Genomic DNA, 19130 nt, shown 5'->3' on the forward strand with positions numbered 1-19130 from the left:
TTTTTTTTCCTTTAACTCAGTGGGTCCAATAGATAAGCAGAAAAGTAAATCTACTTCTGCGTCTGCTATTTGCCAAACACTCTGCTTGACACGAAGTGAGGACAGTGGTATGGTGATGTCAAAGAGAGAAATAACTTCCAAGCAGTGTGACAAAACAGACTTGCAGAAAGAAGAGAGATCAGTCTCAGCTCCACCACTTCCTAATGAAGGCACAACCTGGCAAAGTCACCCTCCCTGGATCTCTGTTCTTGTCTACACAATGAAAACAACAAAAATATCTGCCATGTCCCCCTCACAGGGAAGCATTAGGACTCAATTCAAAAAACATATGTGAAAGAACTCTGTAGACTATAAAGTCCCACACATATGTGGGATGCCCACTGGGCATTATTTAAACTGTCCCAACACTTGTGGTTAGTTCTGAGGTCTGTTTGGAAACATGAGATTTTTACTTCAAAAATCCCAAGTAAAACTAGTCGTAACATTCATATTTCTTCTCAGCTTCTACTGTGTTTGCGTTGGGAGAGACAGTCCTCCCTGGCTCTCTCTTGTTCCCACAGACCTTGCAGGGGATGCCAACAATGCAAGGTCCTGGCCACTCTTTACTCAGGCCCTTTCTCAGGGTTATGTTTCCAGAAAACAACCTTGAGGGAAGAGTTAGCATCTCTCTCTGGGAAAGAGAGCACTCTTGTTTACTGCTTATTATAAAACAGTGGATTCCCCAAGCTCAGTATCCCTCAGCTATGATATAACCCCCTGCGTGTGCAGGCATTCATTCAGACCCACGGCATCACATGGGACTTTGGGGGCAAGAGGAACTGATGCCAGCATGCTGATGCTCATCCTGCTTGCTGTGATATGAGAAATAAAGTCCTTTGTCTCTGACTCAGTACTTTGTCATCTGCCAGCACCATAAAACAACGACAGGCTAACTTACTAGTTTGCAAGTTGGGTAAAATAAAATCCCAGGCCCTGACAGTTTGTGGTCACAAGCGTAGGATGCTGAGACATACCTTTCTGTAAGAGAAAGGACAATGAGCTGGGGATGGAATCTGGTGGGCAAGGAAGGTAGCGAGAGTCTCCCACTGTCCTACCTATTAATGAGGCTGAATGGAGAAAGAAACAGTTTGAATGTTGCCTTGGTTACTGCTCACTCTCTTCTGGGCAAAATAAGAAAGAGATGTAATCATGATAATGGGACAGCAAGCCTAGCAGCCCCAGCCAAAAGGCAGTATGGATGTGGCTGCTAAATCAAGGAGTCTCCAAAGTTTACATAAATGGTGCCAGTAGTAAGGACCTTGCTATTCAATACAGAACTTTGGGCAAAATGAAAACATTGAAAAGTCCTTGGGTAAGCTGTGTGCTCAAGACAAAAGTAAATGTGCCTTGCTCAGTCGCTCACAGCCACTCTCTCCCTCTGTGTCCCATGATCCCTCCCCCTCTACCACAATCTCAGCTGCGTTAAAAGGAGTAAGATGATTAAAGGTGGGGCCAAGGTTTCCCTGTCCCTAAATGGGATTGAAGGCCACACACATGCTAGTATGCTGGGGAACTCCAGAGAAAAGAGGGACTCAAACTCAGGGCAGGGGCCCACGTCAGCTCACTCAATCCCACGGCGGGGAGCAGGGACAATCTGCTAGGCACGGGGTTACCACAGGTGCAGTGTGTACAGCGATGGAAAGAAAAGGGCCCTTAAGCCCAGGGGCTCACCGCGGAAGTACACTGACACACGGAAGTATACTGGAAAGAAGGGGTGCCGAGCCTATGGAGGGGCTAAAGGAAAGAAAAAAGCTTCCTCCCACCCCTTGCATCCAGCACTCCACACTCTCCACTGGGGAATGGCAGAATCTCTGGCTGGCTGCCACTGTAGTTACTGATGCAGGCCTAGTAGACTCATAAGTTCAAGGGGGGTAAGCACCCAAATGCAACTGACAGGTTTGAGCCAAGCTCCCAGTGGGGAAGGGAAGGTAAAATGACCTTGTGGGTAGGGCCCTTGTACTGCTGTTGTGGCTCCCAGTGTGAAATGTATACTGGCAAAGAGGATTATCCATTCAGGGACTGCCATGTGCTCCAGGAGAAATAATATAAATTCCAAGAAGAGAAAGGGAAATCACAGCCTTGAAGACATAATGGCAGCAGGAGCCAAGAGAGGCCATGCTCCAGAATAACAGCGCCATCTGCTGGACGCAGGTACCAAGCACACACTTTTTTAAAAGGGCAGCTATCAACCTACTACTAAGCTTTTATTGAAATTGAGTGCCTGACAGATGAAGGCCTTAGGACTCTTTGGCTTGATATACCACTTTGGGGTGAGTCAACTTGGAATATAAGGCTAACAAAAAGGCTCAACAGGCTTGCTCGTCAAATGGAAGTGATATAGCTGGCCTGGCCCTAGAGTCATCTTGACTTTATAAGAGGAGGTGGGAGCATCCACTTTGGGAGGAACTATCTTCCACTCTGCCACCCAAAGCAAAACCACTGGCTCAGTGGAGGCTTGATTCACAGAGGTTCCTCTCAAGGTTTATGCCTGGTTTACTGATAGCATCCACTGGGCAGCAGCAACCATCCAGTCCCAGTGACAACTCTGGAAGGCCAACTGCAATAAGGGTTAATGGGCACAATGGGCTGAATTGAAAGTCATCACCCTTGCCTTACACAATATTCCTGAGAAACAGACAAGTTCTATTTTTATTGGCTCTTGGGCTTTTGCCATTAGCCTAGCTTCTGGTGTGCCACCTAGAGGACTATATACTGAGAAATTTAAATCACCCCTCTTCAGAGCCAAGAACTGTGGCAAAAAAATCATGGCTGCCTGTCAATGGGACAATCTGGATCACACATATAGATGTCCACAGTAAGGGCCAGTATTCTGATAAGACTGACTGAAATCAAGCTGCAGATCAAGCTTGTACCAAACAGGCTACTGCCAATGCCACCAGCATTCATCAATGCTCCACACGTGGAAACACATCTACCATCATGGACTGGACACAAAGTAAAGGACTATATGTTTCTGAAGCATAAGCCATTACTACATTGTGGTGACTTGTGACTCCTGCCAAAAGTTGGCCAATTTGTCCTGCAATAAAGGAGGCCACAAGGGGGCACTGGCCCTGCCTGCTCCAAGGCAACTGACTGTATTAGGATTTGTTCCCCCCTCCAAGCTATCACTGGTACCTCACTGCTACTGACACTTTTTCAGGTTAAAGTGTTGATGATGCTGTTCCAGTCCAATCATCTGACCCCACATATGTCATTGCAGCACTTGAAACTAAACTATGTCATTCCAAACCATCTACAGTCTGACGATAGCGCACCTTTTTTTTGCAATGGCCACATAATAATGAGCCAACAGTCGAGGTATCTGATGACATTCCACACTCCCTACGCTCCAAAGGCATTTGATATTGTTGAGCACAGAACAATTTTCTCAAAATGATTTCTGACTCTACTTCCCTCACCTCCTCCTGGTTCACACACCTAATGCAGTCATCACCAGAAATGGTTCATCTCCTCTTGGCCACCAACTGGGTAATGATCAGGACAAAAAGAGGTGGAGGGTTATATAAACCTATATTTTGAAAATTTTAGATTCTTCCTGGACTCTTCCTGGACATGATTTGTCTTTCTTTCCCCCTAACAACTCCACATCAGTGGGGTGGGGGAGGGAGGGGAGATTCAAACTTATTCCAGTATACTGATATTCATCCTGCTTCCTGCCCTGTGAGTAATGAGTCCTTTGTCTCTGACCCAGAAGTCTCATGTCTTCTGCCAGCACTCATGAAACAATAACAAGCTAATTTATTCACTTCCAAGTAGGATAGCCCAGTTTGTTAGCTGGCTTGCTTTTTGGTCAAGGAGTTCCATTTTTAACATCCCCTACACTAACTTTCTGGTCAGGGATACTGACAAAACATGTTATCACTTGTTGGCTAAACAAATTAACCATTTTCAGATTGTGCAAAACTTTTCCTCCTTCAAGCTGTTGACTTTTCACGCTTATCTCATGAAATCTGAGTCCTACAAAATAAAACCTTTAAGAAAACAAGTCTCTCTTCACAAGATGACCCCAGACCTGCTTCCTGAGACCCCTGTCACCTTCTCTGGACACACAAATTGTCCCTGCTCCCAAGGATGATTTTCACCTCCCCTGATGCCTGGAAATCCTACAGATTAGGAACTCAGGCCTTAGGAAATTCTGTACTAAGAATTTCCAACTCTCCTTGGAAGGTCAAGGCCATAATCTGAGAGACTGCTTCCTCCGATCCTAAGGAACCCCACTGCCACCCACCGGAGCAAAAATGACTCCTCTCACAGAAACTGCACCTGGCCCAAAGCTACCTCTAGCAACCTGTTTCCCCTCCAGCGCAGTCCCGCTCCTCCTCCTGTGATTCCCGCCCCGCTCCGTGCCCCCGGGCCAATCAGAGAGCGCATCACTCCCACCCGGTTGCCATGGGACCCGCCGAGTCCCTCCTGTCACTCACCAGATGTGTGGCGGCTCGTCGAGACGGTGGAAGCGGGTGGCGAAGGACAGCAGCGTCACCAGGGCCAGCAGGGCCCACCGGCCGGCTGCCTCGAAGCGCCGCGAGCCCCGAGCAGGCCGTTTGGGGCTCCGCGCTGTAGGCTCGGCGGCCACGTCCGGGCCCACAGCCCTAGTAAGCTGCGGCCCACAGCGGCCCCGCCGGGGGCGCAGCTCGGACCCTGCCGGGCCTCTGCCCACCGCCGGCGGCATCCTGCCCCTCCTCAGGATCGCCCTCCGCCCCGCCGACACGCTCGATCTTGCGAGCCGCCCCGCCAAGAAGTCACCCAGGGGCAGCTCGGGGTGCCCTGGGAAATGTAGTTCCCTTCGCCGGCAGCGGGCCCCGGGGCCCCGGCCTCTGGGCTGGGCGCGGAGCGCGGTCGCCGTCCGGGCCGCTAGGAGGCGGCTGGTGGCGCAGAGCATGACGGATCGCCCGGGCCCGGCGGACCAGCCGGGGAGAAAACGGGCTCAAAGAACTGCAACTCCCAGCAGCTTCGGGAGGGGGGGCGTGGCGGCAGGGCGGGGCGAGCCAGACGAGACCTTAAAGATCATTCTAGTCCAACCCCTCGCTTTACCACGACGGAAGCGCTGGTTCTGACGTGTTGGGCCTCACTGGGCCTCAGCCCGCGACGAATCGGAGAGTCCCAGGCGCGAAGTCTCCGGCCCTGGAAGAGGGGTGGCTGGAGGTGCGAGATGCAAGCGGGGAAGGTCTGTGCCACACATCCGGCGAGGGGGCGCTACTGAGAAACACTGAGAAACCCGGGGGGCGGGGGGGTCAAAGGTGCGCCGCTCGCCCCGTCCCGTGGCTTCCACAACGCACAACTCCCGGCATGCAGAGCGCCTCGCGGACCCCTCTCTGCGCCTGCGCGCTGCCCGCTGCCCGCTGCCCGCTGGGGCTTGTAGTCCGCGGAGGTTTGGGCCGCAGGCGGCTCGCGCTCGTGGGGTGTGCAGGGCGCTGTGGAGTCGCTGTACCCTCGCGCTTCACCTGTCTTTCACAGTCCTTTCTGCTAGGCTTTCCAGACGTCCCTTGCCTCCCTCTTCCGTACAGCCCCACATGCTCTTTCCCGGCCAGTCGGCCCGACGGGTCCTGTTAGCGTAGGGCCTTCCCGGGTGGTTTGCACTTTGAGAGCTCCTGGGGCGAGGGGAGCCATTAGCACTTTAAGTCATCACCATCACCAGGGGAGCTTCCCGGGTTCAGTCTGCACTCCCCGGCCCGGCCCAGAGCCCCGGGGTCATCTGTGGGGGAAGGGGCCCAAGAATCTGCATGCTTAATAAGCGCCCCGTGAGCCTTTTAAGGTCTTATTCAAGTTTGAGAACCACCGAGGAAGGTGTCAGGCACATCGGGTGGAATATAGCATCACCTTAATACGGTATAGCCCTCCCCTCCCAAATGGCATTTTAGGAGTCTTTCAAAACGATTCGTGAGAAATGGTTTTAAAATAAAATCTGCTAGAGTGGTCAGAATCCATATTTGAATTGGAAACAGTTCCTCCAGGAGTGGTGATGAGATGAATACTTTATTTGGGCTTAAAACTTGGCTCTACAAGAGCAAAAAGGAGCACGGGGTAGTTTACGTAGTTATCACTGGTAGGAGGAAGAGCAGGGACTGCTCTCTGTTATTTTTCCTGATGGCCCATGAGTGGGACACTGGAGAACAGTGGCATTCACAGTGACTCTGGTCACCCTTAGTACAGGTCAAGATGGAACATACAGTAATTCGGTAAGGCATTTCTCCAGGGATTCTAAGCTAATGTCTGAGGCTCTCTAGTGGTCCCATCCCTCACCAGCAGTACCTGCCTGACGGCCCTGACCTGGTGAGGACAGGGATGTACCTCTGAATAGGGCACATCTAATTTTGGCCTCCTAACTCCTCCCCTTCCAAAGACACCTGCTGTCCATCACCTGCCCTCCGTACCTGGACCATCTTTACTTTCCCCACAAAAGGTGCCTTCAGTACAGGCTGGAACTGTCAGGCCTGGAAACCAACCTGGGAGGGCCTAGGTTCCACTGTGCCTTTGCCCATCTAGAAGACAGAATTGGTAGTTCAGGGATGGTGAAGGCAGGGTCACAGAGCAGTTTGGTGTGCTGAGGGGTGCAGAAGGCAGAGGGCACTTGTGTGAAATGTCTGTAGTCAGAGGGATGGTAGACTGGGATGATCTAGAAATTCTGTTGTGTTCTCTCTCCCTAATCATATGGATACATATATGTCTTCCCAAAGATTCATGAGAGCTAATTACTGACAACTCCATCCTGGGCCCTGCTTTGAAATGCTGATCACTCAAGAAGCACGGGGGAGGTTAACTTTGAGTGTCTTAAACTTTAGATTAGAGGTCACACACTCAGCCTCCTTCAGTGCCTCAATAACAGAGATGAGAGAAGAGGGCCGGGTAGGGCACATGGAAGATCAGAGGGTGCGCCCTGACTGAAGGGGGCTGTTAATTGTCTCCTATCAGTTGTTCCTACTCAGGAACCCAAGACTACTGTCTCTAGATCTTTTTAAAAAAAAACAGACAATAGGATTTGTATATGAAACATCCTGATTTTTTAATGTTGGCAACCAATTGAAACATTTTTAAGTACAAGTAGACCAAAACAGAACACTGTGGGCTGTCCTCTTGTGACCTCAGCTTTGGAGTCAATGGGCATATCCCCCAGCTATTTTTATGAGACCAGCTGAGAACCTGGAGGACTGGTGGGTGGTGGGCTGAAAGAGATGGGCACCAAAGCATCGAAAAACTAGAATTCCTGGTCTTTCTGTCACTGCTGGGAGGAATTCAGCTATCATTTTAAGGCAACCCTTTGTTTTACAAATGAGGGAGAAAAGACTAGAGAATAGAGAAGGCAGGGATCTGCCCAAGGTCATGCAGAGCTGGTTCCTGCCCTGGGACCAGACCCCAGGTATGCCAGCTCTCAGCCCACTGAACCACGTGAACTACTGCTTCAAAACCAGGACACCAAACCTGGCTCCACCAGAACAGAAAAGGCTTCCCCCAAGTTGGAAAGAGATGCCCTTTCTGACCAGAGTCAAAGTTTCCCTGAAGCTTGTCTCGCCCAGCTTCCTCATTGGCTCATGGGATCCACCCCCTTCAGGGATCCTCCCCCTACTCTGCAAGTTCTGGGAGAGGGGACATTCCCTGAGAGGACAAGGGTCACACAACACCATGACTGAGTCTGGCAAGGTAAGGAAGGCACTTGCAGGCTGGCTGCCCCTTTGGGGGCCCCTTGGACCTCAGGGATGCGTGACGGCACAATTTGGAGATGAGGGACCCCACATAACTCCCAAGGCCTCTGACCCAGAGAGCTCTGAGTCAGCCTGAGGTACGGAAGGAGGCCTGGCAGGATGGGAAGCCCCCTGGCTGAGGCCAGTGGGCTCCAGGGGCAGAGAACCCCACGAGCATGGGTTAACAGGCATCCTTATCCTGTCTCTCCTCAGCCCATCCTCTACTCCTATTTCCGGAGCTCCTGCTCATGGAGAGTTCGAATCGGTAAGAGCTGGGCCTCCACCAAGAGCCTCGGTGGGAGGGGATGGGGGTAGAAAGAGCCCTGAGTGACAAGCTGGCCAGGGACGCAGGGGTCTTCTGTCAGACAGGGCACCTCCACCGAGGAAGTCCAACAAGGGGGGGGTGGCAGGAAGGTCTCCCCCACTGCTCTCCAAAGCCACTTGGCAACCACACGGAAAGCAGGCTCACAAAACCCAGAGGTGCTTGGTAACTGGCAGGGAACAGCTGGCCTTGCGCAGTTCTGATCTTATTTCATCCGGCACATTAAACAGAACTGGCCCGAGTCAACCCCAGAGGCTTCGAGGAAGCAGAACGTGGGGCCCTCCGGTGTAGCCCCAGCTTGACACAGCGCTTGGCAAAGATCATAGGCGTCGCTCATACCGAGGGAAAACCGTGCTGAGTGTTTTTATGTACATCATTCCATTGAAACCTCGGCAACCCTAGGAGGGAGGGATCCTTATTGTCCCCATTGTACAAGTGAGGAAACTGAGGCACGGGGACGTTAAATGACTTGCCCAAGTCTATGGAGCTAGCAAGAGGCCGAGATGGAATTCGAACAGCTAGTCTGACTCCAGAGTCCACGTTCTTAACTACTGCGCTATGCTGCCTGTCGGATGAGGAGACTGAGGCACAGGGGCTCATTAATTCATTAAGCTCCTTGCCCAAGGCCGCACAGCTAGCAAATGTGATGGAATCTGAACCCAAACAGTCTGCCTCCGGGAGTCTGGCCCTCACCCGGAAGCCATCCGCCGTGACCCTCCCCCACCCCACCGTCACTTGGTATTTGCTGGAATCAGTAGGCAAGCGCACTGGGGTGCCAGAGGACACATTTCTCCAAGAAGACACCTCCCCTGGGCCCAGGGCCTCTGCCCTAGCTGGCCAGACGGGAGCCACGGGAGTGCTGTCTCTGCAGGGCCCGTGTGGGCCCGGCCACTTGTCCACAGTGGGGCTGACCAGTGCTGAGGAAGGGCCCCGTGTCTCCCAGGCTCTCTTCAGCCTGCAACACGTCTCCTCCTCCTCCCCTCACTCCTTTGCCTTCACCCGAGACCAGCCATCCCCACGTTTAAGTGCTTGTCTGCATGCATACACACACAGAGTCTTACTCGGTTGACCAGGGAAAATGATCGAAGGGCACAGAGAGGAAATCTGGTCACTGGGAGTGACAGCAGATGCTGTGAGACCACCAAAGAGCCCTGATGCTCTGCTTGGAATCGGTAGTCAACAACTCTGAGGACAGAGAAAACAGATGAGAATGGGATCGTTCTCTAGCAGGTGTCACCTGCTTGTGTATGCACTTTGTGGTCACCTGAGCACCTTTCCTTGGCCCCTGGACACCTTCATGAGGGAATAATTGCAAGTCTCCAACAAATAAGCCCTGCTCGCCACTGTTTACGGCCCTGGAGGGGGCAGAGGTAATCAGGACACTTCCCTGCTGCCCTCCAGGAGCTCCCGGGCTGCCCGGGCACACACCTGGACAGCACCGCCCAGGGGCGCGGGGACCCAAGGGGGTGTGGAGAGTAAGGCTCTGAGAGTTCAAGGGCAAGAGAGGAGACCTGAGGTGGGGGAATGGGTGGTGACCCGGGAAGCTGGAGAGATGGGGACAGGGCCAGGCTGGGCCTTGATCACCTAGCAGCGTGGAGAAAGAAGCCTCCCTTGGCAGCCTCACGTGGAGCCAGGAGCTGTCCCCTGACGCTGCTGTCTCTCACAGCTCTGGCCTTGAAAAGCCTCGACTATGAGACCGTACCTATCAACCTCATAAAGGATGGGGGACAGCAGGTAAGGAGGCCGCCCGTGGGCCGCAATGTGGGAGTTGGAAGTCTTGGAGAGGGACCCAGCAGAGGGTGCAGATTTCTGCCCCCCAGAAGGTGAACCTGCCGGCCCTCGCAGTGGGAGTAAGGGGGCAGGCTGTGCCGCACGAGGAGCCATGGGAAGGGCCCAGGTTCCGGGCCCCATGCCACAGCCTGGTCTCTCGGTGCCTGACCCCGGGAGAGTGGGCAGCGAGTGGGTCCTTGCCTCATGCTGGGCCCTCTGGACGTGCCTTGATGGCCACAGTGTGAGGTACAGGGAAAAACACATAGCCAGGCCATGGGGGTGAATCCTGGAGCTCAGCAGCCACTGGATTTGGGGATATGGCATGGATCCCCTAGGCATCTCTCTGGAGCCAGGGCCTTCCCCAGGGGAGGGAGGTGCAGGTGGGCCGCAGGCCTGGGGTCTTCCTGCTGGCTTGGTTCTGCTCTAGCCAACTTGGGCCAGGCTACCTCGCTCATCAGGTCCTTGTCTCCACAGTTCTCTGAAGAATTCCAGGCACTGAATCCAATGCAGCAGGTGCCGGCCCTGAAGATCGACGGAATCACCATTGGCCAGTCAGTGAGTGCAGGGTCTGGGAGGCCCCTGGTGAGAGCGGTGCCCTGAACGAGAGGACCTCACAGCCCTTATTTGGGTGGCCAAGCGCCTGGCCCTTAGTAGGGACATGATAAGTTCTTGCCAGATGGAGGAGGTTTGCCAGGTGGTTTGGGGAAGGGAGGGGAGACTCTAGCCTCTGGGGAACCAAGTTCTGCAGGATGGGGGTCCAAGAAGAGCTCCTCCCTGGGGGAGTTTTGGCTTCATGGGCTCCAGCTGAGGAGGGCGAGGAGGAGCTTGCTGGCCCTGTCACTCTGGTCCAGGGGTCCACATGCCCTCCCCATGCCTCACTGCTCCCCTCCAAACAGCTGGCCATCATTGAGTACCTGGAGGAAACTCGGCCCACTCCACGCCTCCTGCCGCAGGACCCGAAGAGGAGGGCCCAGGTGCGCATGATTTCCGATGTCATTGCCAGTGGCATCCAGCCCCTGCAGGTGTGGCTCTGGACTTGCACCCCTGCACACCTCTCACATGCCTCCCCCCACGCGCTCTTACCTTTAGACACACGCGGAGTGTGAGGTGCCACAGTGGGGCACCCAGCTTGGGAGTGGGGGTGGCGAGAGCACAGGAGGGATTCTCAGTGGCTTAGACCTAGACCACGTGGCAGAGGGGTAAGGGATCCCAGAAAGTATCTGCCCTGCTGGGTCCCCAGCCGCATTCTGAGAAGCCCCAGGTTTTCCAAGGACTCGTCCAGAAGTGCTTGGGGAGGGGTGGGGCCAGGTGGCAGGGGGGAGGCGGAACAGCATAGGCCCAGGCCCACCCCCGCCTTTAACCAGAACAGCCTCCCTCTCATTTCTTCTGTGTTCTAGATTGGGAGTCTCAAAAGATTTTATTTTTTAAAGTTGTTACTGGTAAAATAATAATAATAATAGTAATAATAATAAGTATTCAAGCAGTTCATCTGTGTTAACCCCTGACTTTGCAAATGAGGAAATCGCCCCACAAAGGTGGAAGGACTTTGCAGAGTCATTCCCCTAAGTATGGCAGAGTAAGTACCAGAGCCCGGGCCCCCTGACTGTGCACTGGGCCCCCGTCCCCGAGTTACCTTGTCCTGTTTAACAAAGGAGGTTGGAGCAGACGGACAGCCCCATTTTACAGATGAGGAAGCCGAAGCTCAGAAGTGAAATGGCTCCAGGGTTGTAAGGATGGAATCAGAGTCCAGATCTCCTGAAACCCAGTCCTATGCTCCTCCTCCATCCAAGCCCCAGCCCTGTGCTGTGCACACACACACACACACACACACACCCGCTCTCCTCACGAGGAGCCATGTAAGGGAGACACATTGGATGCAGGGGAGATGGGCCTCAGGTCATGGCCACACACCTTAAAGCCACGGCAGCGTCCTGTGCCCCGACCCTTGCACATCTCTGCCAGGCCACAAGGTTCCAGACCACAGGGACCACTCAAGCAACCTGAGAAGGTGGCTGCTGGGATCACTCACCCCCTCCCAGTGCCCTGATGGGGAGAAGGGGCTCATGGAGCCCAGGAAAGGACAGATGGACAGCCAGGGGTGGGTGGGAACTGAGCTGCCCTGAGGGGGCTTGGCTGGGGGTCAGGCCCAGCCTGGCTCCCAAAGCCAGTCACAGCTTATCCTTGGTTGCATAGAACCTGTCTGTCCTGAAGCAAGTGGGACAGGAGAACCAGCTGACGTGGGCCCAGAAGGTCATCCGCTCTGGCTTCAACGGTGAGTCCTTCCCCCTGCAGTCTGCCCCGTGACCACTCAGAAATGGCCCTTGTGCCTAGGGCCCTGGGCATCTGACTCAGCCTCCCAGGCTCTTTGCTCCTGACAGTGGCATGGATGAGGGTAGGGGCGCAGGGCTGAGGAGGTAGTAGGGCTGGATGGCATCCAGACCTGGCCTCAACCTCGGGCACTTCTGGGAACCTCAGCCCCCGAGGCCCACAACCCTTTGGAGCGGGATGGTCCACCCTTGGCCTCACTGTCCACCCCAGCCAGGAACCGAAGACCAGTAACATCTGTGGGAGAGCTGCTGCCTTGGCCAGTGGCCGGCCTTGTTCCTTCTCGGGGAGGGAAGGACAGCTGGACTTGAGGAGCCCAGGGAAACATCATCTATCCCCACACCCCCATGAACTCTCTCCAGATGTGGTTGGCACATTCCCTGGAGCCCACATGCCCCAGCCGGTCACTCAGATAGCTGCCCATTTCAGAACGATGGGGGCCGAGGTCCATTCTGTGCCCAGAGTAAGATGATTCTCGTGGCCTCCCCACAGCTCTGGAGCAGATCCTGCGGAGCACGGCAGGGAAGTACTGTGTGGGAGACGAGGTAAGCCCTCCCCAGGCCTTCCCACAGGAGCCTTCTCCCTCCACCCCCAGGGCAGGGGCAGGTCAGAGAGCTTCTGGAGGAGGCGTGGGGGTGGGGAGAGGGGCCAAGGTCATAATTCTGGTTCCAGGGCCCCCCTACCTCATCCTGAGGTGTCTCCTCCCTGCTGGGAGCCCTCAGTAAGCGCCTATGATGGTGGTTAACAAGCGCGATAAGATCCACTGAGACAGTCCAGCCTTCTCTGGCCACCCACAGACTTGGTTGTCAGGACAGCTGGAACCTGGCCTGGGAGAAGCACAGACAGGCCCAGGGGGCGGGAAGAGGAGAGAGGTGGGGGGGGGGGGGATGGGGTGGGGGAGCCAGAAGCAGACAGGAATGCCAGGGGCTGGCGCCCCAGTGGACACAGCGAGGCCAGCCTGTGAGTCCGGGGCGCGCATCCTGAGGCAGACCCCCCAACCCTGTCTCAGGTGTCCGTGGCCGACCTCTGCTTAGTGCCTCAGGTGGCAAATGCTGAAAGGTAAGACAGCCCCACCACCCTCCCTCCTCCGCCTGGTTCCTCCCCTCAGAAGGCCCAGCCTCCTCCCACAGTCAGGCCCTAACTTCAGCTACTGGGGAAGCCCCTCACACAGAGGCTCTCCCAGACTGGCCAAGGAGCCCCCCTGGGCCAGGCCTCCCCGGCTCCTGTGGCCTGGAAGAGCCAGCGGGGGACCTCAGTGGAACGCCCCCTACCGTGCCCGTCACAGTCCGTCTGACGCTGTCTAGCGTCTGCCCCTAAGAGGCGGTGGCTCGCCCGGTGGACACCCCTAGAAGAAACCACCCCAAGAGCCTGTTCCCCCCGACGGGCTGTGCCCGTGCCTGGCAGGGAGCTCTCCTCTGCGGTCCTCCATCAGCCCTTCGGTGAGGCATGAGAGAGTACCTCTCTGGAAGGCATCACACCGGGCACCGTTGGGACACGGAGATGTTATGACACATTCGCTGCCCCTGAGAAGCTTATGACATGGGTGGAGAGATTATCTGTGTATGTAAATGGCGAGCGCTGTGCCTTACACGGAGTAGGTTCTCGATGAATCGCCATCACTTGGAATACGAGCAGTAGCAACAGAGATGTTAGACCGTCCTGCATGAGACCTGCCCATCCCCAAGGCCGCCTGTGAATCGGGCCCCCATGTGGCTGGACAACTTCCTGGCCCTTTCCTGGCCAGCCCGCGGGGCCTCATCCAGCCCGCCTCTGTGCGGCCCTCGCCGCCCCCAGGGCAGTCTCCCTGTGCCCCAGCAGACCTGGTGTTGAGATGGTGTTAGACAGGTGTTTCTCTGCCACAGGTTCAAGGTGGATCTCACTCCCTACCCTACCATCAGCCGCATCAACAAGACGCTGCTGGCCTTGGAGGCTTTCCAAGTGTCTCACCCCTGCCGGCAGCCAGACACACCGCCTGAGCTGCGGGCCTAGCTCCCCAGCTGTGCCCCATGGGTGAGGGGACAGGGAGAAGGTGCAGGAGCAGAAGCTGGGGGGAGGGGGTGCTGAACAGGCCTGGCAACAAGCAAGCCCTACTGGAGAAGCAGGCGACCTGAACTCCTTGAACTTGGACTCTAGCCCTGGATCTGCCTTCCCACTGAAAATCCTTGTGTCTCAGTCCCCTCATCTGTCCAGTGCGGGTAGTGTGGGGGAGAGGATGCTGGGAGGGAGGGAGGCAGGAACATCACCGGTCATCTATGTCGTGGGGCAGTCGTGAAGATGAGGTGGGAATGTAGCCTAAAACGCTTGGTGGGTTCGGCAAGGAGCCGTACGGGAGCCTGCGCGCTCTTCCCATGCCCGCAGCTGTACCTGACTCCAGGGAAGGCCCACACTGAAATTTGATCATTAAACTGAAGCCCAGGCCTCCAGGTTGTTCAGTTAAGGCTGAGCTGCGTTCCAGAAGATGAACACTCTTCCTAGCTGGAATCCCCCTGCATCTGGGCCAGGAGAGAGAAAAGTCTGAAAGCCTGCCAGAGAGAAGCAGACCAGATCCAGAAGAGAATAGATAGAAGCGGCAGGAAAGAAAGCATTTTGTGACCGGCTGAGTTTCCAGGGCTAGAAGGGTACCAGGAAGTGGCCCACTGGAGCACGGAGGGGGAAGCTGGCCCTCTCAAGCCAGAACAGTCCTAGGAGTAGGCACTTGGAATAAATCCAGTCATGAAGGGCCCTGGGAACCGGAGGCAGGCTCCTCCGTGGGCAGCATGACCCGCCACTGCCCAGGCTGGCTCCGGACCCCATGCAGCTAGCAGCTTGCCTTGAGATCCCTCTGGGAGTGGAACAAGATGACTTTATGTCCTGTACCTGAGATTTCATTTCCCCTGCATGGCTAAGGCTTCAACAGTGAGTTCAGGTAGAGGTGTCTGGTTCACATGGAAGCCACCACTCTCAGCGGACATGAGTCCCTTTTCTTCAGCCCCGACCCCAGGGCACCTAGTTCTCCCATCCTCCCGGGCTCCTTTGTGGCCTTTCTTTCCTGAACTTGGGTTCCAGGCTTCAGAATGACCAAAATGGGCCACTCTTGTTCCTGAGACACACTGGTCCTGGCAGAGCCAGAAAAAAGCACAGGGCGTTCCGTGAGATACAGCAGTGTTGAGGGAGACTCGGTGGTTCCTCCTGCCCTGCCGCCATCTTTCCGTCCGCTTACTCCAGGCTTGCCCGGCTGGGTAAAACTTGCCCCTGGGCTCTCTCCAGGAAACCTTGACTCAAGAGACTGATCTCCTCAGCCCAGGGATCAGGACTCGCACCTGATTTGGACATTTGGAGTTGAAGGTGATTAAAGTCCCTGTAGATTTTAAAGACACCAGCTTGCAGTGAGCCTTCCCCGGTGACTTCCCCACCTGGGAGCGGAACGTGTGGCCTTGTGACTGGGAATGTGGCAGACATGGCCCTTGCTCTTCTTGAACTCCTGTCCCTCACTTACCCTAGGAAATTTCCTTGGCCACTTGGAACTCTCCCACTCAGCGTGGTTAGTCTGTTACCTACCTGCTTGTCTGTCTGATCCAAAATGACTTCTAAGAGTTGCCGTATTTCGGCTCAGGTCTTCTCCTGGATACTGTCAGAGTATTAACTCCTTTAACCTGGGACTCTTATCAGCCATCCTAAAACTGGTGGCAAAAGCCTAATGGATTGTAAGGAAATCTAAATCAGGTAAAGAGGTGATTCAGCCTGTTGTCAAAACATTCTAGAAACCATCCCTCATCTGTTGCACAAAACTAGCTTCACATATTTTTCTCCATAGTTCCGGTCCTCTAGTTCAACAGGACTTTTCTGGTATATGTCAGATGTAAATTGAAAATCAGCTGTGGGTGGATGGGAGGAGAGAGAACACATGTTGGGGGGTTTCCTCTGGGCTCAGCAGAGATCCTTGGAGTCCCATTTCTGAGGCTCGCCTTTCTAGCTGACTTCCCCCGGACCCCACCCCACCCCCAAACTCAGACAAACCTGACCTTACCCCACAAAAACAGAAATGTGTCCAAGCCAGAGAAACTCATCCCGGGCTCTTCTGAGGTGACTCACCTGGAACGTGCTGGGTTCCTGCAAGCATCGCACATCGATTATCTGCACCACTCAGGAAGTGACTAAACCTTTGTGGCTCTCGGCTGCACTGGCTTTAGGAGGACAGTGGTCCATCCATCTTACCTCATGTTTTTGTAAAGGAGATTTTTGTATTTTAAAGCTAGAACTTAAACCTCGGGAGCTCTCCACACAGCTGGTAGCACCACAAGCTGGTCTCAGGACCAGGGCTGGGGACCACCCTTGCCACCTTCTTCACCCGGACCTGAGGAAGAGTGCCTGGGCTCTCCAGGGCCTACAACGACTCTGGGTGTCTCCCGCGGCCTTCGGCGGACCAGGCCTGTGAGGAAGTGATGGAACTGGGGGGCTGCAAGGCAGGCCCGGGGAGCCACCAGCTCAGGGTAAACTGAGGGGTGGAAAAGGAGTGTGTGGAGAGGGACGTTGGATGCGCAGAGGACCAGAGTTTATGAGAAAGGAGAGTGGTCTGATTTCGGGGCTTGCAGTTTTGAGTCAGAGTGAGGCTGTCACTCTGTGTTCCAGCCCTGGGCCCTCCGTGAAGTCCGGGTCACCAGCATGCTTAGCTGACCTGCTCTTGAGGAGTGTGGAGACTCAAGACTTTGCTAGCTTCAGCCGTCCGCATTGGGAACCCTCCTCTGGGGACCTGTGGCTGGATACATGGGAGACAGGAGAACCCCCTTTATTCCTAGAGGAACTCAGCTGCGCTCTAGGGAGTAAGAGAACGCATTTCGAAACCATCTTCCCTGCATGAGAGCAGAGTTCCCTCGAGCACCTCTAGGGCTGCACTCCCGACCCCCCGTTCCCCCTGTGCCATTCAAGGGGACTAGCCTTGCTCCTTAAGCGCTTGTTAGATAGAAATCCATCCCTGTACAGCCATGGCTGGCCCCCCCCCCCCCCGGAATGTCTCTCCTCTTTGGGGGCCCTAGAAGATCATGAAGGAGCAAATATTTCCCTAAGTGCTGAGACTGGTCAGACTGAATGGCTCCGAGGCTTAGCAATAATTAGGCTTCTCTAAAGGGCTTTGAAAACTACCTCTTCTGTGACTTCCTTACGTCTGCAACTAAGTTCTTGTTTTCAGGGGTCAGAGGTATCTCTCAGTTCAAAACCATCACCTATTTCGGGGACATTTTCCAGCAGGGGCTTCTCTCTACAGGCTGAGTGGGCGGTAAGAGTCAAGTCCTTCATTCCCACCTGTTGTCAGATCCCTGACTCTGGATGTCGGAGGCCACAGGGAGACCTGATCTGCAGCCACGGGGGGAGTGGCCACAGGGGATGACGGGCAGATGCTGCAGTGGCCTAATACTGCTAATTAGGTGCAAAGGGTCTTTCACCGCTATAGAGGTAGGAAGTCCTGGCAAATACTTTAGAAGGATGAAAACCGCAAAGAGAAGCTGCCAGGAAATACTTGAGGACAAAGCAAAACATACAGGATTTTGTTCCAAAGCAAAATACATATCCATTAGGGGCGCCTGGGTGGCTCAGATGGTTGAGCGTCTGCTTTCAGCTCGGGTCGTGATCTCGGGGTCCTGGGATCGAGCCCCACGTCAGGCTCCCTGCTCAGTGGGGAGCCTGCTTCTCCCTCTCCCTCTGCCCCTCCCCCTTCTCATGCTCTATCTGTGTGTCTCAAATGAATAAATAAAATCTTAAAAAATTACATATCCATTAAGGAAAGTAGTAAGCTTACTGAACATGCCAGTGGATACACATACTCATAACGACTCATTGTATCGGCTCCTCCTAACTTTTAAACATAACTTATTTAGTTCTTGATTCCAAAGTCACCAGCAGGCATCATTCCACTTTGGGAGAATATGTGAACTAACATGGCTGTTGAGTTTAGCCAGAACCTCATAGGTTAAAGCACATCAGACTGAATGTAATCCCTAGCTATGTCAGGGTCAATGAAATGACAGGAGTGCCCTTCTTTTTTTTTTTTTTTTTTTTTAAAGATTTTATTTAATTGAGAGAGAGAACAGGGGGAGGGGCAGAGGGAAAGGGAGAGGCAGAGAATCTCAAACAGCCTCTGGGCCCAGCATGGAGCCTGAAGCAGGACTCACGCTCACGACCCTGAGATCATGACCTGAGCCAAAATCAAGAGTCGGACACTTAACCAACTGAGCCACCGAGGCGCCCTGAGAGTAGTACCTTTAAAAGTTAGAAAATAACCTTCAATATGGGGCACCTGGCTGGCTCAGTCAGTGGAGCGTGCAACTCTTGATCTTGGGGTTGTGAGTTCAAGCCCCACATTGGATGCAGAGAAATTCTTTTTTTTTTTTAAGATTTTATTTATTTATTTGACAGAGAGATATAGCGAGAGAGGGAACACAAGCGGGGAAGAGGGAGAGGGAGAAGCAGGCTTCCCGCGGAGCAGGGAGCCCGACGCGGGACTCGATCCCAGCACCCTGGAATCATGACCCGAGCCGAAGGCAGACGCTTAACGACAGAGCCACCCAGGTGCCTTGAGAGTACTTAAATTCTTTAAAAATAAATAAAGTGACTTTCAATATGTTAAGTGTTAGCGGTGACATATTACATTCAGCATACCCAAACATAACTCATTAAAGACCCCTAGCTCCATGTAGTCTGCCTGGGCTCTTTACTGGTTGTGCTGTAGTTTGGTGGGCAGATTATATTTATTTAACTCACAATTACTTCCAACCCCTTCCTCCTTTATACAACAGCCTCTAAACTACGTTGCAAAGGAAGGCAGAGAAAGATCCAACAGGCTTGTTGTAGAACCACAGATATCTGAAGAAAAGATTTTAATGGTACCCTTCCTGCTCAGATTAGGAGTCTTTCTCATTTTGTAATAAATGCCAGAGATGTGCACAGGCATCATTTTAAGATATGTCTAAGACATCTTAGGGTGTCATTTTTGAAATGGAAAT

General features: G+C 54.0%; 2 protein-coding genes across 8 annotated transcripts in view; one reads left to right on the forward strand and one right to left on the reverse strand.

The window, feature by feature from the left end:
- The window catches only part of POMT2 (protein O-mannosyltransferase 2), a 44281-nt gene extending 39319 nt beyond the window's left edge, over nt 1–4962 (reverse strand). For 2 of the 3 annotated variants that reach the window (XM_032405668.1, XM_032405670.1), the window contains exon 1: nt 4485–4962. In XM_032405668.1, the coding sequence (XP_032261559.1) occupies nt 4485–4942 (458 nt within the window). In that variant the 5' untranslated portion in view covers nt 4943–4962. The remainder of the gene's footprint in view (nt 1–4484) is intronic. The other variant, XM_032405669.1, reaches the window with a different exon arrangement.
- A 183-nt stretch (nt 4963–5145) lies between these two features.
- GSTZ1 (glutathione S-transferase zeta 1) lies at nt 5146–17718 on the forward strand. Of its 5 annotated transcripts, none has more exons than XM_032405675.1 (9): nt 5146–5227; nt 7953–8004; nt 9680–9795; nt 10306–10386; nt 10728–10853; nt 12025–12103; nt 12649–12701; nt 13166–13215; nt 14019–17718. In XM_032405675.1, the coding sequence occupies exons 1-9, from the start codon at nt 5213–5215 to the stop codon at nt 14143–14145; spliced, it is 699 nt and encodes a 232-aa protein (XP_032261566.1). In that variant the 5' UTR covers nt 5146–5212; the 3' UTR covers nt 14146–17718. The 5 variants fall into 5 exon arrangements, with proteins under 5 accessions (XP_032261566.1, XP_032261563.1, XP_032261562.1 ...); XM_032405672.1 differs by having other exon boundaries at nt 10728–10805; XM_032405671.1 differs by having other exon boundaries at nt 9728–9795.
- The last annotated feature ends 1412 nt before the right edge of the window (nt 17719–19130 follow it).

Source organism: Phoca vitulina, unplaced genomic scaffold (genome assembly GCF_004348235.1).
Source record: "Phoca vitulina isolate PV1807 unplaced genomic scaffold, GSC_HSeal_1.0 scaffold7, whole genome shotgun sequence".
NCBI classification, from domain to species: Eukaryota; Metazoa; Chordata; class Mammalia; order Carnivora; family Phocidae; genus Phoca; species Phoca vitulina.